Source organism: Epinephelus moara, chromosome 7 (assembly GCF_006386435.1).
Source record: "Epinephelus moara isolate mb chromosome 7, YSFRI_EMoa_1.0, whole genome shotgun sequence".
Lineage (NCBI taxonomy): Eukaryota > Metazoa > Chordata > Actinopteri > Perciformes > Serranidae > Epinephelus > Epinephelus moara.
Genome location: NC_065512.1, coordinates 9,037,816 through 9,065,342, shown reverse-complemented (window position 1 = coordinate 9,065,342; position 27,527 = coordinate 9,037,816). Strand labels below are relative to the sequence as shown.

The window sequence follows — 27,527 nt, the reverse complement described above, 5'->3', positions numbered from 1 at the left end:
TTACAGATTGCAACCAGCTGAAACTTTTCCCATGTGACAAGCGTGAACTCCCGGTTAGGATTTTTTCAGTGTTCAGTATCCTTTCATCCATCCATCCATCCATCCATCCGTCCATCCATCCATCCATCCATCCATCCGTCCATCCGTCCATCCATCCATCCATCTATCCGTCCATCCGTCCATCCATCCATCCATCCATCCGTCCATCCATCCATTTTCAACCGCTTATCTGAAGCCGGGTCACGGGGGCAGCAGGGTGAGCAAAGTATTCCAGACGTCCCTCTCCCCAACAATGCTTTCAGCTCCTCCTGGGGGACCCCAAGGTGTTCCCAGGCCTCGTCTCGTCTCGTCTCGTCGTCCTCCGCTTATCCGGGTCCGGGTCGCGGGGGCAGCAGCCTCAGCAAAGAAGCCCAGACAGTCCTCTCCCCAGCCACCTCCGTCAGCTCTTCCGAGGGAACCCCGAGGCGTTCCCAGGCCAGCCGGGCGATGTAATCTCTCCAGCGTGTCCTGGGGCGGCCCCAAGGTCTCCTCCCGGTTGAACATGCCCAAAATACCTCCCAAGGGAGGCGTCCGGGAGGCATCCTTACCAGATGCTCGAACCACCTCAACTGGCTCCTCTCGATGTGGAGGAGCAGCGGTTCTATTCCGAGTCCCTCCCGGATGTCCGAGCTCCTCACCCTATCTCTAAGGCTGAGCCCAGCCACCCTGCGGAGGAAACTCATTTCGGCCGCTTGTACTCGTGATCTCGTTCTTTCTGTCACTACCCAGAGCTCGTGACCATAGGTGAGGGTTGGAACGTAGATCGACCGGTAAATCGAGAGCTTCGCTTTCTGGCTAAGCTCCCTTTTCACTACAATGGACCGGTTAAGCGTCCGCATCACTGCTGACGCCGCCCCAATCCGCCTGTCAATCTCCCGCTCCATCCTACCCTCACTTGTGAACAAGATCCCAAGATACTTAAACTCCTCCACCTGAGGCAGTACCTCCCCCCTGACCTGGAGTGGGCAATCCACCCTTTTCCGGCTGAGGACCATGGCCTCAGACTTGGAGGTGCTGATTCTCATCCTAGCTGCTTCACACTCGGCTGCGAACCGTCCCAGCAAGAGCTGCAGGTCACTGTTCGATGGAGCTAGGAGGACCACGTCATCCGCAAATAGCAGGGACAAGATCCTCCCGTCACCGAACCCGACACCCTCCACCCCTCGGCTGCGCCTAGAAATTCTGTCCATTAAAGTTATGAACAGAACCGGTGACAAAGGGCAGCCCTGGCGGAGTCCAACCCTCACCGGGGTGTTCCCAGGCCAATTAAGATATATAATCCCTCCAGCATGTCCTGGGTCCGCCCCGGGGCCTCCTACCAGTGGGACGTGCCTGGAAAACCTCTAACAGGAGGCGCCCAGGAGGCATCCTGCTCAGATGCCCGAGCCACCTCAACTGACCCCTTTCGACGCAAAGGAGCAGCGGCTCTACTCCGAGCTCCCTCTGGATGTCCCAGCTCCTCACCCTATCTCTAAGGCTGAGCCCAGACACCCCTCTGAGAAAACTCATGTATCTGAGATGTCATTCTTTCGATCACTACCCATAACTCCTGGCCATAGGTGAGGGTTGGGATGTGAAGGACCAGTAAATCAAAAGCTTTGCCTTCCGGCTCAGCTCCCTCTTCACCACGACAGTCGGGCACAAGGCCTGCATCACTGCAGATCACTGCCAATGCTGCGCCAAACCGCAGAGGTCTTTTCCACCCAGAAGAAAGGGACTCAGTGATCTAAGCTTTAAAATTCACGAGTGGGGGATTTACTGACGTTGTTCAGCTAATCGCAGACAGGAGGCTAGACCAGGACCTGCCAATGTGCGCTCAGATTTTTTTTAGGATAACTTAAAATCCAGATGTTCAGCAGGTTTTTACAGGGAGCTGAATTATCAGCAGGGGTCTCTTCTGGGCCTTTTCCACTGGCACTTTTGGCCACACCGAGTAAAGCCATGCTGCGCCAATTTGCGTTTCCATTATCCATCAGGATGCGCCGTGCCATGCCAAGCTGACCTTCCCCTGAGTAGGTCCAAAAGCAAGTAGCGGTGACGTCTCTCTAACTGCAGCCAACCCCCATTAACCGCTCAAACAAGCGTGTGTGTTGTCTCTACTCACCTCTGTCTGCAGGAGACCAGAGAGAAAGGCGTTTTTAAAGTCTCTGTGTTCAGCTTTGAGGACTTTTGTAGCTTCTAACTGAATCTCTGTGATTTGGAGTTCAGTTTCTCTCCTGAATCCTGTTTTTACTTTAGATATCTGCTTTATTCTTCTGATTCAAGTTTGCTATCAGCCGTATTAGAAGTTGTGTGAAGTTGCTGCCCTGTCGTAATGGGTACGCTAATCCCTGCTGCGCTAGGCTGATGGCCCAAACTAAACCAAGCAAAGCCAAGGCAGCTCATGACTATTAAAAAGGGTTATTCCTCTCCAAAATAAATGAACATGGTGATTTAAAGCGATTAAAACACTGACTACAGCAGTTTCACGTTCAAAATCGGTGTTTTTCTGATGCTCTGCTCGTTGTGGGGAGGCTGCTAACTGCAGTGGCCGAAGCGACAACTCAAAAACGCATGACGCTACCTAGAGCCAGTGTTTAGTTTTTGCCAATCTGTTCTACTGTAGAAACACCAGTGCAACATGGTGGCTCCCTATGTAGATATAAATAGCTCATTCTAAGGTAATGAAAACACAATGATTCTTATTTCCAGGTGATTATACATTAAAGAAAACATACTTATTATATCATATTCCATTTCTGCCAATATATCCCCTTAAATCCTACACACTGCCCATTTAAAGCTTCTATATGGGATATTCAGAGCAATATAGCAGCAAACCACTTCTTACTAATGAAAGATATATTGGAGTAATGGCGTCCTGAGCAGAGAATGAAGTCAAACTACCCCTGTGTGTGTTGTAGACTGAGCTTCTCTGTTAGTGCAATAATCCAAAATGCAATGGAAAATCCAATTTGAGTTTTGTCGAGGAAACCAGAGGGATCGTAACAAGCAGACTGACCAGCAAAAAAAAAAAAAAAAAAATCATCCCTGCACCCCTCTATTTCTAATAATCTATTATGGAGAACTTTCTCTAGCTCCACCTTTAGGACAAACTTAATATTGTGTTATATTATGCTGTGCTGTATATGACTACATATTTTAAGCCAAACTACTGGAGGGAAAGTAGGAAATAGATCAAGGTTTGTTTGTTTCATATAATTTCATTTTTAAACACTGCAGCAGAGGAGATGCCAGCAGGACTGTCAACCTTTAGCCCCGTGTTTTTTATGGAGCTCATTTTTCCATGGAGCTAATTTGGCTCAGCATTAGCTAAGAATGGCTGAGAGCTAGCAGTCATATCAGCAGCTGCTGCTCTCTCATTAGTCCCCCTCAGTTCAGTTTCTGGCAGTGAGCCGTTACCTTTGAGCTTCACTTGTTAAAATGCCAGACGGATGTGAGTAAGTATCAGCCAAAGGTCTTGGTGAGCGCTGTAGTTAGTCAGCTCGAGAGCGAGTTTCAGAATAAGAGATTTGTGACTAATTGGCTGACATTCATTCTGCACTCTATAAATTATACTATTAATCCACGTTCACATGTACACAAAACAAAAGAGGGGAGGAGTGGGCTTTGAATTGTCTTCGTGAGTGTGCATTAAATACACATCAATAAATATAAGGCTCAGTCATGCCTGGTTTTGATGCACGCCAGGTTTCGGAGGGTGAAGCCCATTTCGACTGGTATGATACAGCGCTGTAGGCACTGGCTGAGTGCTATATTAATTTTAATATTTGAAATAAGTACAGCACTCTCTCTTTGCTGTCTCATGGGTCACTTACAAAAGGTGATAGCTGCAGGTCATGCTGGCAATATCTATACATAATGTCTCTCTGCATAGCGCACAGCGGGTTATTCCCTTCCTGGAAACAATAATAAGAGGACTGACTGGATAACACATCAAGGAAATGTCTCAGTGAACTTCACTCTGTAAATATTTCATATGATTTGTGGGGAGCTGCTCACTTCTATTTATGTTTTGGCACTAATTCCAAACAGAGTTGTGACACTTTGTCCTTGTTTGCATAAACAAAGTAATCTCTGGTTAAATATCTAAAATGACAAAAAAATTATGCAACGGTTTTGCCAGATGGTACATGAAATCTGGTCTGAGGCATCAGCAGACTAAGCTGCTGCTTAAGGTCCCAAAGCCCATCAGGGGCACCAAAAATGGGCAATATACACATATGAAAAGCTCTGCTCATAATTTAAGTGTTTCAGTACTATTTGTTGTTTCATTTCAACTCCTTCAAAACAAAGAAGGAAATTTAATTGTTAAAGGGATTTGCAAATTGTTTTGTACGTTTGTACACTGCAAAGTTCACTAGCTGTTTCTGGGAGTAAAGATACCAAAGAATAATCAGAATAAATGTTAGCATTGTACATTTCTGCAAACCACAGATAAGTTATATTTGCACTTTACTATGTAGCAGATACGTTAAACTTAACATTTAAACAACACTGTGGTAATGTGGTTATATTTAGGCACAAAAACCACTTGGTAATGGTTAGGGAATTATTATGTTTTGACTCATAACACCTAGTTCGGGGGGTCACTTTATCGGCAGAAAACACAGCAATGATTTAGTAAAAAGAAAAGATGGCAGGGGAAATACAGCACACAAATTCAACTGAGCTGGACAGCCACAAAAAATGTTCACAGGCTGAGATCAATGCCAAAAAATGTCAGTTAATAAAGAACACCCATGCTCAAAAAGAAGGACGCTCAAAGTGTAAAAAAATAATAAAAAAGAGATTAAAAACAGCAGCAAATGTTTCAGTGCTACTGACAGAGTGCTTCACAGAACAGATACAGACAGGTGTGATGAATCAGTCAGCTGCTGCCACTAATTAGATGAAATCAACTCTGAGGAGCACTAAGCAAAAAGAACAACCACTTTTCTAGCCACTGTCCTGGCAGAAATATCTCAGTAAAAAACAACAGCTTTTTGTGGCACTATCCTGGCAGGAAATGCAGTAATGTTGCATTAGAAAAAACTGCTTTACACTGCACTACACCGGCAGGAAACAAAGCAATGTATTGGTAAAAAACAACCGCTTATTGTGGCAATATGTAGCCAGGAAAAGCAACATTGTCTTGGTAAAAAACAACTACCTTTTGTGCCACTATGTCCACAGGAAAAGCAGCAATTTCTCTGTATAAACAACAATTTTGTGTGGCACTATCCCAGCAGGTTATGCAGCAATGTCTCAGTGAAAAATACTGCTTTTTGCTGCACTACACAGACAGGTAACACAGCGATGTATTGGTAAAAAACAACCGCTTTTCATGGAAATATCCAGGCAGGAAAAGCAGCAATGTCTTAGAAAAAAAAAACAGCTTTTTGTGGCACTTATGCAGACAGGAAACAGCAATGTATAGGTAAAAAACAATCACTTTTTGTGCCACTATCCCTGCAAGAAAAGCAGCAGTAAAACAAATGCTTTTCATCCTAAAATGCTAAAAAAATAAAAATGTGACGGGTGGTGAAAGATCCATGCTCTGCGTCCAAAAAGCTGCAGGGAATACAGTGACTACTTGCTAAATCACAACCAGTGTTGCTGTTTGTTGGTCCCAAACAGTGGTCTTGCCCAGGTGTCACATCATCCACCATCCCCTCCCCCTTCAGGTGACAGTCACAGATGCACAATGCAACCATTTTCTTCTGCCGCTTAGAGTGCTGCTTACACTCCGTGTGCGCTGACATGTTCAAAAAGGCTAGGTAGTTTTCTAAAAAAGATTTGTATTGTAGTTTTTAATAAATGTTACTCAAGCAGAGGTAAATAGTTTATGTGAGGATTATTTTCAGCTGCAGATTAATACACATTTGGTGCCTTGGTGAATATTCCCTAGAACAGTGTACGTGGGATACACTCAAAATAAACAACAGTGCCTGCATTTACCATAATGAAGGAACATGTCACGGTGAGGCTCATTGATGTGTTTTCACCAGCGACAATGCAGCTCTGTGGCACAGAGGAAGAGGCTACAGTACATCAGACTTGGCTGCACAGACAATACGTGTTAGCAGGATCAATTTTTTGTTGGTTTCAGTCTTTTCATGGGATTTCTTGACAATAAAAAAAATACAGAATTTGCCAGCCTTATCCTTTAATGCTCTTTTTCAATATCCATGCACCATTTTCTACCCTTTCATTTTTTAAAGAAAAGATGTCCTCAACTTAACCATTCATTCCCCTGATGAATGAGTGCAGACATGTACAGACTTAGAATGAACATTCACTCTGCTCTTTAGCCTGTTGGGAGGTTTAATCAACATCTGTGTCAGGTCAGGGTAACAGCGTGAAAGTCTCACAAGGTTAGTGGAGAGTGGCGTCAAAACAGTTCGACCTGTATCAGAGTCCCAACAATCTCATTTAACCTCATGTTTTATTGCTTGTCTAGTTCCAGTAGATTATTTAAAAAGATGTAGGAAGATAAATACTTAAAGAAACAACACTAGATGTAATGCACACCCGTTATGTCTCTGTGTTCTTTTAATATTTGCCTTCTTAAAAAAAGGACCACTCTGCCGCAGTGACATGCCAGTGGGCAACTACACACTCCGCTAATTGGACTGCCAAGTATAAAAACTCACATAAAAACTGTTTAACATCTTGTCAGCAGCCTTTGACATAACTGGGGCAAACACAATAAAGGATTAATAACATGTGCCAACATCCGGCTATTTTCTCAGACCTTGAGTCCTTGTACGTACTGGCATAACAAGTTGTGACATTACATGGAGGACAAAAAAAGCGGTATAATAATTGCGCTGACACCAGACACTTCCCACGCCTTGGAATGTGTCAGAAAAAGTGAGAGGATGTGTTATCTGACTCTGACCTGTAATGTCATCAATAAAAATTGTACACGGAGAACAGAGCATGGAAAAGTGATGATATCTGAAGTGACAGAAGTACATGTAGTTCTTACGGTCGATGTTTATGTTGATAATGTCTGTGGGATAAATATGGAGCTTGTTTATTAGGGAGTTGACGGACAGTTAATGTGGACTGAGCAAAGAATTATTGTCAACACAACTTCCCTGTGAAACCGCAAGTTATAACTTCTATATTTTGATTTGTGTATTGTGTATCTGTATTTATAGAAACGTCAACAAAATGCTGGCGTTCTGCGCGTCAAAGAAACGTAAAAATCCAAAGTTGTTCCACCTTGGAGCCTTTTGTTCCATGTTTTGTTTTGTTTTTAGATATTTTTTTGGGCAAAGGGCCACAGGCTGGATTCAAACCCGGGTGTCTGCTCTACCCGCTAAGCCACCGACGCCTCCATATTGTTCCATGTTTTTGTGTCTAAGTGACTAATGGGAACAATATTTCTTGAAACCAGTCCAGTATAGAGCATAAGAAGCAGTCAAGCTGCAATGTACAGTAAACACTCAGGGCATGTTGGCACATTCAATTTACGTCCATTAAATGTCCTTGTTTTTACCACTGACATGCTCAGATTGTTATTGTTAGTGTCTGAGAAGATTGTTGAAAGGATTCCTTCAGAGACAGACCTTTTTGATTAACCAGAAACAGCCAGGAAATTGCTATCTTCAAACCCACCAGACTCCATTTTAAAAAAAACAGTAATTTTATCATCGTAAAACACACTTCATTCAAAGTCTACTGAAGCAAAATAAAACTCACAGAAGCCATCTTGGTTTGTCTTTCCACTCTTCTAACAGCCACCAGCTCTGGTTTGGTTGAAATAAACCCTTAATTCAATCAGTTAGATGTGAAAACACACTGCCTCCATATACATGCTAAAATTACTGTTTATTTAAATGGAGTCTGGCTGGTTTGGTGATGGTAATTTGAGGCTGTTTTGCTTTATCCAAACAGTATTTGGATTGATTGTTTAGCCACTGGTAAGAAAATTGTGAGCCTCCAAGGACCTGTAGTTGTTGAGGTTGCAAACCCCTGCGTGATAACGTTAGCACATCATCAAAACATAGGCTAATGGCGTTGAGTAACATTAGCGCTGCGCTACTGTTTCAAAACCTGCAAGGAAACCTTTCACTAAAAAACATGATGCTAGTCTATTACATCTTGGCGATAATGGCTGCAGGGTACTAATATTATGCTAAGTTTAATTAATCATATCTATAGCGTACGCAATAGCATATCTTCTCGTCTCTTATCGTTTAAGTGCACTTTACAGGCTGGGGGAAAGGTTGTTTTCCCCCTTGCCGACTCCACTCTCACCATGCCCCCTAACTATAACTAGACACTGACTGTATGTAAGGAATAAAGAAACATGTTTATTGGTAAGCTTTACAGGTATTTAAACAAAGCCAGGCTAAGCTATGCTAAGCTAAGCAAAGCTAACTAGTATAAGCTAAGCTAGGATAAGTGAATCCCGGCTGAAGCTCCACACTTAATGCACATAAAAGAGCAGTATGAATCTTCTCTTCTAAATCTTGACAAGAAAGCCAGCATGAATATTTCCCAAAATGTCTTTCTATTTCTCAGACCTTCCCCATTTCATTATAAATACCAAAGGAAGACACTTTGTTTCCTCCACATGTGAACATTCCCACACATCCAAAATGGCTGAATGTCTTTCATGAGCAAAACAAAGCAAAAAATAGTCTAAATTCTGCTTGGATTCAATTGTAAACAGTGTGCAGCAAATCAGCGATGAATCAAAAGTCAAAGAGAAAGTTAATGAAAGCAAATCAAGTGAAACATCTGTGCACAGACTCACCCCGACTCCATCCTCATGCCTGTACTGTTTCCAGGCCCGGCCCGTGTCACTGTAGAGCAGGAGGTAACTGCTGACCCAGTCCCAGCTGTCATGACGTCCCTGCGTGGCCACAGCCGTCACCTCCATCTGCTCCCTGAGGTCCACCTGGAGCCACGGCTCCTGGTCTGTCACCATGGGAGACCAGCCTCCTGCTCCTGGAGGAGGGCAGAGAAATAGGGGTCCTTCAAACATCGATACTGTGGATAATGACTGAATGAGTGTTGTGGTTTATGCTAAGTTGCCACACGGTTCAGGCTGCAAAAAATGTATAAACTCCTGATCTGAGTACGAGGAGTGTTTGCATATGAAAGGCTTTCAAGGTTAGACTCGAGTCGGCACGGTGGAGGTCAGCTGCCTCACTTCCTGAAAAATAGTTGATTCATTTTGAAATGTGTACAGCCGAGCTCCAGAACTTATAAAGAGCAGAATCCTGCGAGCTAAACAAGCTTACCCCTGCTCCACAAGGCTCCTCGCCACAATATTGAGCGTGTCTGTCATTCTCTCCGGAGATCTGAAACTGGAGATTTTATGTTCATATCATCTACAAATACACCTGCTGGTAACAGTTTAGCACCTTTTCCACATTCCTTAAAAGGTTGCCTTGTTAGCATTCACCATCTGTAGCTCTAATTAGAGTTTGATGGCACATATGAAGAATGTCCAAAGCTCATGGGAGCCGTTTCTTTTTACCTGAGACACTATAATTTGTATCAGAGGAGTGGCTGAGACGAAAGGAGCAGGAGGTAATAGCAAGAAAAATCAAAGTAATTAGATTGTTTCCTTTTCCTTATGACTAATTTCATTATATTTTCTGTTGGCGTCTGTAGCCATTTGATTTGCTGATGGCCGACTGATTCCTCAGGCTGTTCTGGGGACCAGCTAAAACTGCAGGACATGGCTATGATGTGGTATGAGAAAAGACGACAAATAAATAAACAACAAACCCAAGAAACACAGCACAGGGACCAAAAGGGACTGGCGAAGCAGCAATGGTCGTCCACTGAGAAATCCCTGCAACCCTGGAGCCATGGCAAGCCGTTTAAACATGTGATAGAAGCTCCACTCCTATCTGTAATTACCTTTTAGATATCCATAATAGCATTTCTCCAAGTCAAAATTGTGTTCTCACTCTCATCAGAGTGGCAATTAAAGATGACACAATAACAGTCTTAGCAAAAGAAATTGTATATCAAGATAACTACAACTTTAATTGTACTAGTCAAAACTTCATTTAAGATATCTCTAAATCCTTTTAAAGTTTAAGTGGCTGTTTTAACATGTAATCGCTCGACTGGATATACATTGTAGATAAGTGTGATTCAGTCCCTCCTGGTCAAAAACAAGGGAAATATAAAAGATGGAACAGACATGACGACAGTGACAGTGTTCCAGGAGCCAAACTTTGGTGTCAGTTGCAATGGAGTCAACTTTAACCTATCAGATCTTTGTTGTTTCAGCTTTGACTAAAAAAATCCTCCCAGAGATTAAACAACACACATTAAGTGATGTTTACTGACATCTTTTTATTTTTTATAAAAATGCATGTCCGTCCGCTGCATCTCAGCCTCTGCTGGACAGAGCCATGATCTGTTTGGAGACCAATAAAAGGAAAGCAAACATGCATATTCAAATCAAAAATGTCAGTACACATCATGACTCCCAAATACCTGACACCAAACTCTGGCTCCTTGAATGCTGTCATTGACGTCATGGCCTTTCCTTTTTTTTTTTTTTATTTTCTTGGTCAAAAAGACGGTTTCAGAAATCAACAATGCTATCTTTCTAAAGCCCCTTTTACACTGCCAGATTTTCCGCGAATGTTGGGCCGTTTTGCCGGCAAGCTGCGAGCGTTTAGACACACAGAGCCGGATTGGCGAGTTGATCGGAGGTGCCCAATTTTCCTCCTTGTAGGGTAGTCATATTGGCGGAACCTTTTTGGTTTAACAGACCGAGGCGGCCTTCCGCAACGGGAGGGGCTGTTGAAGACATGTGGGAGGAGCTGTTAATGACACCACACGTGCGACCCACTGCTGGTGGATAAACAGGAAACAACTGATAGCAGGAATTAGCGAGCAGCTAGTAGCAAGAGGGAAACATAAACCTGACAGACACTGTAAAGATGAGCAACTGGGGAGACAAGGAATTGCACGCCCTCCTTGCCCTCGCAAACAAAGAGGCCATTAACTGTCAGATGACGGGGACGGTGAAGAACGGGCCGACTTACGAGAGAATCACCGAAGGACTGACTAGCCGTGGCTTCCCTCCCACGTCACTGTTTACCTCCCACGCTGAGCTACACATTTTGTTACTTGCTCACGCCCCCCATTGCCCCGAAAAAGGCCCATTCTGTACGAACAAAAGTAGGTAGGCGGCATTTTGCTGCACTCCCTGAATTGAGATTTTCCTAGGAAGAATGACGTTGTGGATATTTGAGATGTTAATTTTGGTGGGGAAGAATTGAATTACAGGTATCCACAATATATATAACTGTATCATTTAACTGTGTCATATTTTACTTCTAGGTGTTCCTGTTTTACCTGATTAATGTGTTGTAAATTTTAACAGTTTTTATTCATCATTGGTGCTTTTTTAAAAATGTATTAATATATTCATTTTAATTGTGGTTTTATTGCTTTTTACTTCCTGTTGCCACAAGTGTCTCTTTGTTTGTTTTTTCAGTGTCTTTGTGCATTTATTTCTCAATGTATTTCTGAGTTAAAATAAAGGTTGAGCATGAACAGGAACATATATGTACATATATATATATATACACATACAGCGATTAAATGTTAAAAACAGCTTGCAGCACTGGACCCCTTGTGGCTCCTGTAATTGCTGTGATTCAACTAGTGTGTGAAGATTTCACCTGCTTTACACAGCTGATTTAAATCTAAGTATCACTCCTACGCATACTTCGGTTTTCTCTGTAGTTTACACTTAACAGTTCATTTTCTCCCTTTAACCTTCTGACCTCGTGCACAGTGCACATCCATCAGCTAACATGACGAGATAGTTTGTGTTTCATACATCACGCTCATAGTTTAGTGTTGCTGGCAGCGTGGTCAGGTCTATTTGCAGTGTGCACATTTGGTTCTAGTTCACCTTCAAGTCGTTTAAATTTCTTTTTCTTTGAGTTACCAGTGTAGAAGTGCTGCTGCTGTTTGCTGCAGCTGGAGGGGGATCTTTTCAGGACAGAGCCTAAAGCGCAGCTCTTAAAAAAGCAGCTGGGAGAAATTTTCCTCGAGGGCTTTCTACCAGAAAGGGATCTCTTGGTTAAGGGTAGGAAGGAATCATGGTTTTACTTCAAATGAATGGCTTTCTTGAGTGTACAATGTCTTCCATGTGCTCTTACAAACAGGAAGTGGCCAATCAGAATGTACCAAGTGCCTTCAACATCATGGGGAGAATGACTATTCTAGTTTATGTTAGTATGTTGGTGCTTTTGTTTTGGTTATTTAAACATATTTATACTGATACATCAAATGTCTTTTTTAAAATTTGCAGTTAAGGTGGTTGTGTTTATCTTTGTGTTACTCCTTTGTTTCGAAAATGGTTGGATCAGCCATTACTTATGTTCCCATATTGTCATTGTTAGGTCAGTTAACATTTTTCAGTTAAACAGAAGAGAGGACGGCTTCTTGCCTAAAAAGGCATAAATGATCCAGGTTCAGGCGCTCGGGATGTTTTAAAAATTACGAAAAACATTTATTTCAACATTACATACACCAACACATATCAGATTACGCCATCCTCAGGATATTGTGACAAACAGATGCAGAGTAATTATAGCTGCGTTCATCATAGGTGTGCACAGGTAAGAACCTGTAACATTCCTGTAGGCCTCTAGAGGCATAACACAGTAAGCAGGAAGTCCTCTCACAGGTTGAGATGGTGTAACCATGGAAATACATACCAGGAAGCCAACATTAAAACCCAATATTTATCTTTTAAGTCAACAGCAGTCAATCACATAATACTATTATACGTCATTGTAAATTTATGACCAAGAAAATAACTATACAAAAGACGAAAAGTCCTCATTAATCAAGGGTAACTGGTGTCTTTAGAGCCTGGATCCAGTATGCCTTTCTTTGTACAGTATGAGGCATTTGATTTTATCCTCGCCCTAATGACTTCAGTACCTAACACTCTTAGGGTTGTATTATTTCTAAGGGTGGGCGATATGGCCGTAAAATGACATCAAAATATTTCAGGGTATGTCTGTGATGACGATATTCTTGATGATATGACAAATTAGTGAAATAAGTGATCTAGATTTACAGTTTGCCTTCAAATATTCAGTAAAAACTAAAAAATGATCTCTCATTTCTTTAGTTTGTGAACAACAACAGTAACTCAGAGTGAGATTCAGATTCTGTTACAATATTAATAGTTCAACCAAATAAAATCTACCACAAATTACACATTTAAACAGCTCCCAGATACAAAAACTGTCCCCTGGGATCTATATATATAAATCAACAGCTGATTTCCTTCTTTTAGTAAAATCCTAAATTATTGAGTTGTGTTTTTTCCACCTGGACCTTTATGCTCTGCCATTTCTCCTCAAATCATCACGCTGTAACCTGTGACAGGCTGTTATGATACCACAACTATCACACAGTCACATATACAGTTTATTCACGTAGGTTTACATTACCAAAGGTTTATGACAAAATCACTTGACAACACCGACTCCCGCGTGCTCACAGTGAGAGAGGAGAGAGAGAGACGCTGTGCTGCTGCCAGAGGAGCCGCTGAATGAGTTCCCTCCCTCACATTCAGGACGCCACAGTTTATTCCACACTACTGAAGCTGCTCCTCTTTCTGGAACCAATGCGGAGTCGGTTATAATTTCACTTTCAGCCATGCTTGCCGTGGGTAACAGTATGACGTCAATATGTCAAATCGAAATAGAAATATCACGATTTGAATTTTTCATAGGATATCGAAAAATGATACCAGTATTATCATGAACGAGATGATATGACACACCTTTAATCACTTTCATGTTGGCCATTGGATAATTTAAGTTTCCAGTATGAATGTCATACCTATGCTCAGCCACTCTGTCCCTCAGCCGCCCTTTCAGTGAGGCCCACATAGAAACAGCCACATCATTATTCAGTTTAGTTTTTCCCTTTATATGGGTGCAGACCTTCACTGCATATTTTGTTTACTATTTGTTGCATTTTTGGGTAAATACAACCCTCATTTTGAAAATCCTCACACCGACTCCTCTCACCTGTCAGCTCGGTCCCTCACAGCCACTCTTAAGTCATTTTCTTTGCCATATCACAGTCACTGGGTTTAAAAAACATTATTATGAAATTAGTAAGATCCTTTAAAGCTTGTGTTTTTTCCAGTCAGTCTCTCTCTCACCTCCTTAAAATAACAAAACAGAGCCCTTGTGAACTGCACCATGTGGTAAATGCGGCAAGTCGTCATAGCTCATTGCTCATTCTCACTACCTTCAGAAACAGCCCACATGACCACTGCGCAAATGGTTCATATGAGTGTTTTATGGCAACTGCTGGTGCGGCAGGTTGGCTGTGTGTAGGGATATAATGACCATGCTAAAACATCATCTCTGGTACTCACCATCTCTCCTGTTAAGCTTGGCATTGTGGGCGGCGTAACTGACTGAGGACTGGGAGGAGCTCTGAAAGGATGAATGGGGTAACGTGGAGGCCAGAGGAGCATTGCAACTATCTGTAAGAAAAACACACACAGAGGCCGTTAACATCATTACATTCCTGTGTTTTTTTATCTTAATGTGTTTCACATGAAGAATGGCTAGAGGGGTTTCACTGCTCACTGTGCTTGGATTCATTCAGCTGATAGAAATAATTGAAAATGCATCCTTGAGGAGTTAAAGATGTTGGTTCAAAGTGCATCTTTACCTGTCGGTGGAGGAGTTTTAAAGCAAGAACTGGGGGAAAATAACAGGGCCGCCTCACTTATCCAGTTCTCAGGTACCTCAAACAGTCTATTAACCCATGCAGTGACCCTTGAAAATAGCACAGAAAACTCTACGGCTCCTTTTGTGTACATGTGTGTGCTTGTGTGTGTTCTTTTTAATCCCACAGTGTGAGATTACATCACGTCCAACAGGCAGGAACAGATTACGAGCCCAGTGATATAAACCTGTCAGTCCCATCTTCCCCTGATCCACCTTGCCCGCCACAATAAGAGCAGCGAGTCGAACAACAACAGCCTCTCCGCTGTTTGGCTTCACTTGAGTGCAGAGCTGCATTAAGGCCCGTATCTGAGAACATAATGAAAACTGGCACCAGCCTGATTACAATTATCCCCGTACTCTCTCCATCAGCGTGCAGTTCGCTCCTCTGAGTGCGAGAGGCTTTTTGTTTTTGGATGCCATTTTACTCTGAGTTCAGATGGATTCTGAGCACATCTGGAGTGGCAATTGGCCATCCATCTGGTAGACAAGAGCACAGCGGAACTGACAGCATGAGCTCGCTCTCCTTTTGGGCGTCCCACCGAATTTCGACTGACCTGATTTGAGTGCTCTCAGATCGCTTGCCAAGAGATTTCTCTAATCCTGATTTCAAGTGTGACTAAAGTGGATCGAGCTGTTTAGTCCAAGACTCAAATTATGGCTGAGCCGCAGTTGCAGATGTTCATTGGGGGAATGCGAACAGCGCCATGTCGTCTTAACACAACACTACTGCAACCGGGGTTATTATGCAAGCACAGCACAAACTCTTAATCTGTCCAAAGTCTCCCAAGTCCTACTTTTGATCCCTTAAGGATAACACTCGCTCTTCCTATCTTCTTTTCAATCTGCAGCCACCCGTCTTTTCTTGCATGATGCAGCTGACAAAAGCCCAGACAAATGTTTTGGTCTTTCATTCAATCCACCCTTTATGTGACTGTACAGAACAATGAGACCATGACAGCTGAGAAAAGGTGAAAGAAAACAACCCAGTCACTGAAGCAGATATGTTGACATGGTTCAACAACAACACTGTGGTGAACATGTAGTTGAAATTGGGCATAAAAACCACTTAGTTAAGGTTAGTGAAAAGATCATGTTTTGGCTGTTTTGAGGGCACAATCTGTGCAGGAAATGCAGCAATGTCTCAGTAAAAAACAAACACTTTTTGTTACATTATGCTGGCAGGATATGCGGCAATATTTTGGTTAAAAAGAACCATTTTTCATGGCACTGTCCTGGCGGGAATGCAGAGATGTCTCAGAAAATATTACTGCTTTTTGTAACATTGTCCTGACAGGAAATGCAGAGATGTCTCAGAAAAAACAACCACTTTTTCTAACATTATCCTGACAGGAAATGCAGCAATATCTCAGTAAAAAACAACTGCTTTTTGTGGCACTATCCTGAAAGAAAATTCAGCAATGTATTGGTAAAAAAACAATCCCTTTTTCTAACATTATCCTGGCAGATATGATGTCTCGGTTAAAAAGAACTGTTTTTCATGGCACTATCCTGACATGAAATGCAGCAATGTATTGTAAAAAAACCAACTGCTTTCCGTAACTTTATCCTGCCAGGAAATGTAGCAATGTCTTGGTAAAAAACAACCACTTTTTCGTGGGACTATCCCTGCCGGAAAAATAGCCATGGTCACTGAAAAAAAAACAAAAATCAAAAAACCCACATTTGAGGGCCTAAAAGCTGCTGGAAACACAGCCATGTCTCCCTAAAACCAACCTGTTGGGTTTTTTGTTGGTCTCAAACGGTGATCTGCAGCTTAGCAGGCATCTGCACCTCCAAAGACAAAGTCATTCACTGCCTCACTTTAGAAATGTTAATATAATACGATGAAATGTACAAAAATAACATATTTGTGGTTTTCAGAAACACAGAGCAAAATTTTCCTCTGGTGTCTGGTTCTTAAAGTGACAGGTAATGTGCTGAGACAGTTTTTCATCTGCAAAATGTGTGTCTTACAGACCCTGTTGTTGTTTACAGATCTGGTCTTGAGCCAAATGCCTGGCTGTCAGTCAGGGAGACTTATGGATGGAGGATGATTTGCCTGCAAAGCTGCTCCTTGGCCTGTGGGATAACTGAAAATCCTCTGAAGCTGACTCACGATCTCTACCGAAGGCTCAGGGGCTTGAATCTTGCAACCAAATGAACCCAGACGTGCATCTGAATGCATGGACATAAACACACGCACACAACCGCTAGCCGAGAGGGAACACTTAATCTCTTTTGAAATCATAAGTACACCGACTGATATCAAGAGCTTTCAGTTTCAGTCACAGAAGTGCTAGGATGATGCTTTTTTTCTGAACAGACCAACAGTAGGCCGGCACAGAAGTGTCATGTTGATGCTCTGGGGTTTGCGGCACACCGGAGGTTATCACTGATTGTGCCAGTGATAAAAATAATAGATGAAAAAGAGCAGCGCCTGCACGCTGACTCCAAGCCCGCAAATTTATTTAGTGACACACATAGTTCAGACTGTAATCAAAGTGTTGTCTCTTTAAATTACATTTGTGGTTTGGACTCAGCGTGTCAATAGAGGACAAGGCAGGTGTTACTGCATGTTTTTTTGTCTCCCATAAAAACACCAACATCCGATTGCTACTTTCTGACTTCCCTGCCCTCTCTGTGACATTCAACCCAAAGCTGATTGGTTCCTACGAATGATGTAAATCTAATAATGGTTCAAGTTTTATTTCTGAAGAGGTGAAGTAATTTCCTGAGATGGCTGGGCACTGTGGATTTTAGCAAATGCTAAGTAAAAGTGTTCAATGTGCAGTAAAGCCTTTCTGTGACAGTGTTTTACTGTCATAACCGATGTTTTTGGATTAATATTACTGCTGCTGTGATATGTAGGTTGCATTTATCTGCTGTAGATGTGCTAATTATAACTCCTTCATATACTGCTGGTAGGGCTGAGCAATATAACCATTTTGATATCATGACATGAGACTCGTCGTTTCATGCATGACCACTTAAGTCAAAGCTGTTTCCACAGTGTTCTTCATCCTCTTTAGGCATGAAAAAAACATGCATTTTTTCACCCTCAAAGACCGAAACAGCCGCCCACGCCTAAAATTAGCTATTGTTCTTAAATGTTTAATAACTTTTGAACTGTTAATCCTATCCACAGTCTTTAAAAAGTCACATAAAGTGGAGAGATTTCTTTGTTTAGGCATTCAGATTCTGCAGCACTGATTCACCATGGAAAACCTCATAGTTCAGTCCTCTGAGCCAAACAGCAATGGCTGTGATTGCTTAGTATCGCCCACCCGTGTTCCCATAGATTCAAAATTTTGCTGTGGTGGTCCAAGACATCATCTACTCCACCAATCAACATGCGTTTTGGTATTGTTTTTCGGAAATTTGAACCGAGACAAGGTAGGTGCGCTTCCTTGAAAACGCTCAAAAATAACAGACCAAGATGGTAAAATGGCGGTGCACAACCGCAGAAGTGCTGGTATTATTTTTGTCGAACGAGTCGCCTGCAGCTTGGCAATGGATCCTTGTTAGGTTCCGATGCAGACAGTTGATGCAGCAGGGAGGAGTACAGACAGGAGATCCATCAGTTTGGAGAATATAGGTATGTAGAAATATAGGAATACACCAGTTTTTCAAGAAAAAAACAGCAAGTATAATAAATGGCTGTAACTTGCGAAGGGAAGGGAAGGTAAGGTGTGGACCAAAAGTCATTTGGAAGTCCAAACATCTAACTACAACTTTCTAAATAATAATAATGAAAAAAAAAAATCATCAGGAAAAAATCATTTAAGTTTATCCATTATCAGACAAAGCAAATGTAAAGCCATGACTTTAAATGAATAGACTGAAACTTAACGTTCTCTTGAATAAAATGATGTATGGCACTCAGTGTGGACTGCAGGAATGAGTTAGAAAATCAATATAAAGACGGGAGAGTCAGGCGCCCTTGAAATTGTTCTAGGTCTTTCTGGGTTAAGCAGTTATTCATACGTCCACTCAAGTGGACAGCATGCGTTAAAGTTTTCAACTAACCAATTAATAAACTGATACATTAGGTCAAAACTATAAAAACATATGTGTAATGCTGTTAAAGCAGCATATTCATATATTTCAACTACTACTGTCAATGCAATATAAGTGTTAAACCTTGCTCCTAACTCCTCAGCTTCTCCTCTCTTTCTCTCTACTCGTCCCCTCTGAAGTATTTCCAAGAACAACAGAGCTGCAGTAATTGTATTAACTGCAGCTGAATAATAGCCAGCATGATGCATGATGTCCAGTTTAGTGTACAGATGATTAATCACACTTTCCTCCTGACGTAAAATCAATACTTGGACATTTCAGCAATTGTTTCCCTCCTCAGTTGTTACTTTATGCAGCCAAATTTTACTGTGTTTACTTTTAGAGGTCTCCTACTACTGAAGAATGGCAAGATATTCCTGAGCTCCCTGTGTTTGTGGCATTCTGTCGGCCATCTTGGTTTTGGGTCCAAAGGACAGAGGGATGTCATATGCAGTAAAGCCCTCTGAGACAAACTGTGATTTGTGATATTGGGCTTAATAAATAGAATTGTAATTGAATTGAATTTAAACTGAACTTTTTGATTTGTTTCTTTTAGTGTTTTATTGTTTTTATTATATTTACTTTTATTGGTATGTTTTTCTCTTGTTTTTATCTCTGTTTCTCAATATAAAATGTCTTCTCTGATATGTTGTTGCATCTTATCTCTTGTTAAAATTTCCCTTAATTTTTGTCTTGCCTTAGTTAAGTATCACTGTTTGGTTTTTATTTTTTATATTGTGCTAGAGTGTCCTGCTTCTGCTTTGCTTTGTTTGTCAAAGCACTTTGTAAAACTGTTTATAAGGGCACTATATAAGTAAAGTTATTGTTATTAATATTAATATTATTATTATCACTATTAGTTTTATTAAATGTTTAAAACTGGGTAAAAAAAGCTGAAAAATGGTCCGGAAATGAGCTATACCCAAAGAAGGCATTCCTGCATGACAAAAAGATGCAAAGCAATACAATGAACAGTTTTTGCTACTAAACATTAAATAAACGTTTTATCGAAAGGAAGTAATCATCAATATTTTAGTTACATATGTATTTCTTCTGAATGAATACAATTACATTTATTTTACAATTTAAGTACATGTAACTTGTTACTACCCAACACTGCTGAATCTGAATCAGGGACTAATGTTGTTCCAAAGTTGTATAATTGCCTAGAGTTGGTTCATGTTCTCACGGCAGCATTTACAAGCAGACCAGATCAAATGCCTTGTGTGAGAAAGCTGCTCTTCAGTGGTCAGAATTTCCATGTGGGAAAAATCCAGGAAGTAAAGCAAACGTTGAAGAAGAGTACACTTGCAAGATAAATGTGACACTTTCTAATGTCACAATGGAGGGACAACTACGCAGGTTGATTTTAGCGCTGCTCATCGTGGACTATATTGCTGTCATTGTTCATTTTAGTCAAACCATACAGTTTGAAAACGAGGCGCGGCTCCAACTAGAAAACAATGTTTTGATGCATTGGATGTGCTAAATGTGCATATTAAGGCAGTACAGGAGGAGGTGCACATTAATAATCCTCCAGGACTGTAACATGCTCATGTTTAACCCAAACAATGTGTCATGTGACTGCAGTTGGTTCAGATCCAGGTCGGAACACCTTCTCACCACAAACCAACCGCACCAGAGTTTGTTTGTAACCGGACTGAGACCACCTCTTCAAGAAGGTCTCAGTCCGGTTGTTTTGGTGCGCACCTGAGTGTGATTGCTGTGTTCTCACCTGCCCAAACGAACTGCACTGAGGGGGCAAACAACTCGAGCTCGATTGAACCGAACCAAACAGGGCAGGTGTGAAAGCACCCTTAGAGATATTCTTATTTTCTGAAGTGACCAATATATATTTTATAACTAAAGCTGTCAGATAAATGTAGTGGAGTAAAAGTACAATATTTGTCTCTAAGATATGTTGGATTACAAGTACATAGCCACGTTGAGGAGAAATAATCCTGTAAAGTGCAAGCTCCTCAAATCTGTTTTTAAGTACAGTTCTTGAGTGGATGTACTTCGTCACTTTCCAGCACTACATTAAATGCAGTGTTTGTTGGTGTATCGACTCAACCGCACTGTACATACAGCCCTTTTTCCAATGCTCTTCTCTGCTCATTAGCAGGCCCGCCTTAACCTGAATGCACAAACAGATGGTGCTCCACAAAGAAATCAAACTCAATTATCACAACAAAGTGCCATTTGTAGCACACATGGGCTGGATATTTTAAGCTCTAGTTGCAGAGGCATAATCACACCTGAAGACAACTACACGCCCAAATCAAATAAACACGGCTTACCAGATATGAGGAAGCCTGAGTTTCCTCTTGGATATCGAGTCAGGGAATGTACAAACAGTTGGGATATGAGAAAATGCCAAAGGGATTTCCTAAAAATAGAACATGCAATAGAGATAGTCCGAGGGTAGAGCGGAGGGGAGCAGACTCCTCCATCTGACCTGATCCTCTTCTCTGGGTGGATCAAACTCGTGTGATTAAAATTACAGCTGCAAAAAATCAGACTGCAGCTCACATACAGCATCTCCCGAGACTTTGGGTGTTGTAGAAATTTTAAGTGACGCCAACAGGTCTCAGCGGCCTGTAAGTGACACACACAATATCGTCACTGTGTCACAGAGGTGTGCTGAGGTAATCATAGTTGCTTAAATGAGGCAGAGGGAAACTGATGATTGGTTTACTGATCTGTAGCAGACGCTTCGGTCGATCGCTCAGAGTAGGTGACTTAAATGTTGATGGAATTTAAGTACATATATGCACATATTCCTGATGCACTTGTACTTCACTGGAGTATTTCCATCGTATGTAATTATTTAGTGGACATACTGCACGGTTTGCTCATTTACATTAATTTCACAGCTAAAGGTACTTTGTAGATCAAGAAAAATATATGATTGTGATAGAATAATTACAAATAAGTATGCAAAACATGACCAAATATAACATTAAAATGCTGTTTACACCTTAAAGAGACTTTATACTTATCTATAGTCAGTGTCTGTATAGTCTGTGCTCTCTTCAAAGCCTCCACCACACAACTTATATATACTTATATATATATATATATATATATATATAGCATACACTGGAACTGACATTGGAATTTTTTAGGTGGTTAGAATACAAGTGGCAACCTCCAGGGCTGCAGAATGAAGCTAATGCAAGAGTTCACTTCAGTTCCCTGTTGGAAAGGCCTGTCTTATGGCAAGTTAAAGCAATGAAAATATTCTATATATAGCGTATACTGAAACTGACACTGATTTTTTTTAGGTAGCTAAAATATGTTTTGCTCAAGCCAACGAAGAACTGCCAAAAACTGCAGTTCCTCTAATGGCCACTTGAGGCTGGCTCTAAAAGCGAGTCAATCCCCATTGACCTCCATGTTAAAATGTCAAACTTTACAGCAGAAATAAACATGTTTACAGCCTGGTACAAAAACGATTTTGGTCACTATAGCTAATTTGAACATTCATGACAACTGCACTGAATTTTTAAATAACTCGCTCTTTTAAATGTTATTAAGACTTCAAGTTCTTCAGAATGAAGAGCTTGGCCGCTTTTTGAGTGACAGGTGTGTGCCACGGAAAATTAGGTAACCTAACCATGGTGCAACCCCAGTATAGCTGTGGCTGTCGCTTAGTTCATGATAGTTAATTATAACATTTTGGGAACCTAATAGGGCTGCCACGATTAGTCGACTAATCGATGACTAATCGACTATTAAATTAATCGGTGACTATTTTAGTAGTCGACTAATCGGTTTGAGTCATTTTTCATAGAAAAGTACTATAAAAGTGCCCCAAAATACTCTTACTGCAGCTTCTTACGTTCAGATATTGGCAGCTTTACACACTCTCCCGTGACAGTGAACTAAAACCGGCGTGAGTATGAAACAAGACATTAGATGACGTAATTTTGGGGTTTGGGAGAGACAGACCGACATTTTTCAACATTTTAACACATTTTTCGATGAAATGATTAGTCGACTAATCGAAGAAATAATCATCAGATTAGTCGACAATGAAAATAATCATAAGTGGCAGCCCTAGAACCTAAACGAGTCTTGTTCAGAGTTTAATTGTACTAAAAGACCCTCTAAGAAGTTAGGTGTTTAATTTTTCCGGTAAGCATGTTTTGTTTTAATGGTTTTAAGCATGTTTTTGCAAGCTAAAATTAGCATTATCACCATTAACCATAGCTGTAAATGCACTGTGCTAACCAAGCTAACAGCTAGTGTTTGTGTTATCTCCACCCCTTTGTCCAAATATGGTCACCTCTGGTTCTAAAAATCCAAGATGGCGACGACCAAAATGCCAAACTCAAGGCTTCAAAATGGGTGTCCACAATGCTGGTGAATACGTCCATTATTTTATACATTACTCGTTTATTTTTCACTGACTGCTCAGTGTGCCTCCTGCTATCACTTATCCTTTGTTGTATTTTCTGTATAATGTTAGTTTAGTTCTTTTGTCTACTTTTGTCTCTTTTGTTGTCATTGTCTGTTTTTCTCCTAAAGTTGAGAGCAGGTCCATTTGAATAAGCCTCTGGCTTTTTGACCTCTCCCAACACATTTCCTTTTTTACTATTCAGATTTTATGCCGTTTTATGTGTGTGCAAAAAAAATAAAATAAAGTACAATAAAATAAAATAAAATAAAATAAGGTAGATAGTTTAGCTGCTGCCCCCATCAACAGCAGTAGGCTCCATTCTCAGCCTCTGACTAACTGTCATCTACTGTATGTAATACACAGACTATGGACAACTACCTCACACAACCCCACTTCAAAAAAATCTGAACGGTTGTTTTAATGTATATATTTATATAATAGGAGTGTAATAAATACATATTAGTCCTGTTCTCTGCACCTGTAACCTGTATGTAGTGATGGATATTTTATGTAAGAGCCTGTATTCACATTAAAAATCAATCTAGATGTCTTGTACTTGTAATGGACAAGACTTTTAAATGAATATATTTTTACTTTTACTTCAGCAAAGGATTTGCATTCCTCTCCCACCACTGCTTATAACCCCTGAATAAAAGCAGTTGATCCACGACAAGAAGGAGTTCATGTTGTAATATTTGCAAAGTATACATGCTTGTTTCAATAAAACAGATTTAAATGTTTGCTTTAATATTCTGTCAGTCCTTTTTATTTACAGTAAAGTCTCAGAAAAATAACTTTAAATCCTGAATAACTACAATGGATCTCTGAGAGCCGACATGTGTGCGTCCTTGCACATTAAGTCCTCCGTCAGCGCAGAGCTGAAAAAGCAGCTGGTATTTGTGTAGTGGGCTGCAAATGATGTTTTATTTGCTTTAACAATTTAGCTTCTTTTTTCAATTAGCAGATTATTCATGCATTTATTCATACATACATGGCGGTCCAAGGAGAGCAAACTGCAAATAAAAGATAAGGATAAAACTGAGGAAAGCATTAGCATTAAACTCAATCTGAAACACAACAAATTGGGACGATAAAACCTTAAATGCCTTTAAAAAGTTACCACAGCTGTATGTTTTCAAACAGCTCAGTTTTTCTGAAAAAGTCCAAAAAAACAACCCCTCAAAGCATAAATCCACACGACTGTGAAACACACAGTTTGTAATTTCTAGCTGATAAATGAGCTGAGCGATTTATCAAAGTTGTCATCTATTAATGTTGTGTGAGTAATTATTTTGACTAATGCCTCACAGAACAGAGTCGACACGCCAGAAAGAGATTATTAAAAGCACGAAATTAGTGACTTCAATATTCCCCACTTCAACCATTACTTCACTGGTATTGATCAAACACAGTTATGCTAATGGTTTGGTTTTATTCTGTAAATAAACACATCAAAACAACCTCTGCACAACACATGTTCACAGTCTTAGAAAAATGTAAATAATCCGCACGGTCAATATGTATAAATCATGGTAATTTGCGACTATAGAAACACTTAAAACCAAATAATTCACCTTTACAGCAGTGATTAACACCACAGGAGCAAAGGCAGTCTGTTGGAGGGTGCACAGGTTCAGTCAACACAGACCACAGAGTCAATAATATCAAAGGGTGCAGTGATAGTATCTGGTAACAGAGCGGCCTCAGACCTCTGTGTGGTATCGATGAAGCTTCATATGATACCTTGCATGCACTAACAGGCTTTGGGGCTCAGTGACCTCTGCTCGGCCATGGCCCGAGTCGAGCCGAGGTATCGGCTGACAATTAGTCCCAAATGCTGGCTGAATTCAAGGAAGCGCGCGTCGATACAAATGATTGAGAAGCACGGCGCGGTTTACTGTAGCACTTCATTTCTCTGAACACTGCATATAATCTAAAGGGACCTATAAGCATTTACAGGCAGCCTGCGGGATGTTTTACTGGGCGATCGACAGCTTTAGTGATTACACACATCTCATCTGCCAAACATTAATTATTCAACTCTCATTCAGGGGTGTAGTGAAGCAGGATTTGTGTTAATTTTCTGCAGGATTTCCTGGAGCATTTTACAAAACAGATTGGTGAAGACAAGCTAATAATCTTGTTAACAAAGGGCAGTAATTGGTGCTGCTGTGGTAATTACAAAGGTAGTACCAATTAGGGGCTAATATCTTGGTTATAACTTCAACTATTTGTGGTTTCAGGGTTGAATTTATGAAATAGGGTAACACTAGAGTGCTAATAGTGCGATTTCATTGCTCGTGCCTCTGTGGCAAAGTGGGCAGTCTGCTTTAAAATACGGCTTAATTGAAATCAGGTATCATCTGGATATAAAGATATCTATAAAAGCATTTACTTCCGAGTAAAAAGAACCAATATCGATTTAGTAGTCCGACTTTGGTGGAGACAAGAGGAAAACATCTGTGGAGAGAGTGGTTTCTCATGAAGAGGTATGGATTTTTTAAAAAAGAGGCTTTTGTAACCGCTTTTTTTTTTTCCTAGAAGGAATAAAAAGTTCAGGGAGTTTCACACCAGTGCGAGAAGTTGATTGAGTTCTGGTCTTATAGCTTTATATTGCGCTCCGTATGTCAGTGTGGACGTGCATGGGCAGTCACTCAAGACAAGACACATTTATAGATATGATGACTGTGTCACGCTGCTGCCCTCCATCTGTTTTGAGATATTTATTTGTTCGAAGCTGCTGCAACAGGCGGGAGAAACCACAACAACAACACACAGTAAAACCATATGGACATACTGTGTGTATATAGACTGATAGACGACTACCAGCAGGGGCCTAATTTAAGGTGGAAGGCACAGGGAACATGTCTCCTTCACTTTACTAGAAAGCACTACAAACCCTTTTCACAGCAGACATTTTGGGCTATCACAGAAACGCACAGGCGTTACTAATGACACTAATAATGGCTCTGTTCTATTCAAACGGTGAGTGTGAGTGTGACAGTGAGCGAGCATGCACAGTACCAGGACCCTGAAACCAGAACAGCGAAATGGAATTCAGCCATCGTTAATTTCATTATGTGTTTTCCTGCTGTGACATGTAAAATGTCTTCCGCTGAAAAGGCAGTATTGGACCCCTCCATTTTCACAGCCCAGAAACTAACGTTAAAAGCCAGGATTACCGCCTCTTGTTTGTATGCCTCCGCCAACAAGTCAAGCTGCACACACACTTCACATCCAAGTCTGTGAAAACATGGATGCTTCACTCACATCCTCAGTTCGGCAGCACAGATCTATACAATCACAGTTTCAAGGTGGACACAAGATTAGAGTCACTGATTCAGTATCAGACCAAATGTCTCCCCTTCTGTTCCTAAGATATGGTGTTGAATAATCACCAGAGAAGTGTTTTTGCAGACCACTATGATGTCACAGTGAAGCTAACCTTTGACCTTTTGGATATAAAATGTCATCACGTCATCATTTTACCCTGTTTGACATTTGTGTGAAGTTTTGTTGTAATTAGCGGATGAATTCTGAAGTCATGGTCAAAAATATTTTGTCAGGTTATCGCGACTTTTGACCACCAAATTGTAACAGGGTGTCTACAGGTATCAGACAGTTAAATTAAATGCTTTTTAAGACCAGTTCAAGACAACGTTTAAACCAAATTTAGGACAGATTAGATTAGATTTAGGACAAGTAGTATAATGTGGTCTTGTGCAAAGGTAAGTGCTATGTAGGAATATAGTTAATAGAGTTAGTAATGTCAATCTACATTTTGCCAACAAGTAATTGCAAGTGTGAAGTAAAATGACAGTATTATAATTTTTCAAGGATTTATAGCATTAGAAATGTGGACTTTTACATGGAAAGGCTTCACTCACTTTCACAAAAAGAAATAAAAAAAAATAGATAAATGAAATTGGATGAAGTGTTTGCAGTAGTTAAGATCTCACAAATTCAAATTTAAGACTATCTAATGACTTATTGTTGTAACATATGACATTTTAAGACCTTTTAAGGACCTGCAGACACCCTGTCTGATCATTTCATCCTTTAGTCCAAGTGGACATTTGTGTCAAATCTGAGGGTTTTCCCTCAAGGCTTTATTTAGATTGAGACGTCTATAAGGTCACAGTGACCTTTGACCACTGAATTCTAATCAGGTCATCTTGGAGTCCAAGAAGACATTTGTGATAATAAAAGAAATTCCCTCAAGGCGTTCTTGAGATATTGCTTTCACGTACAGACGGACAGACATACCGAAAACA

At 40.8% G+C, this 27,527-nt stretch overlaps 1 protein-coding gene across 1 annotated transcript in view; it reads right to left on the bottom strand.

Annotated features, from left to right (window-relative positions):
• The window catches only part of LOC126392901 (contactin-associated protein-like 5), a 179,777-nt gene that overhangs the window by 132,917 nt on the left and 19,333 nt on the right, over positions 1 to 27,527 (bottom strand). The window contains exons 2-3 of the mRNA XM_050048626.1: positions 14,432 to 14,542; positions 8,792 to 8,985 (exon numbers count right to left, since the gene is read on the bottom strand). Of these exons, the coding sequence (XP_049904583.1) occupies positions 8,792 to 8,985; positions 14,432 to 14,542 (305 nt within the window). The remainder of the gene's footprint in view (positions 1 to 8,791; positions 8,986 to 14,431; positions 14,543 to 27,527) is intronic.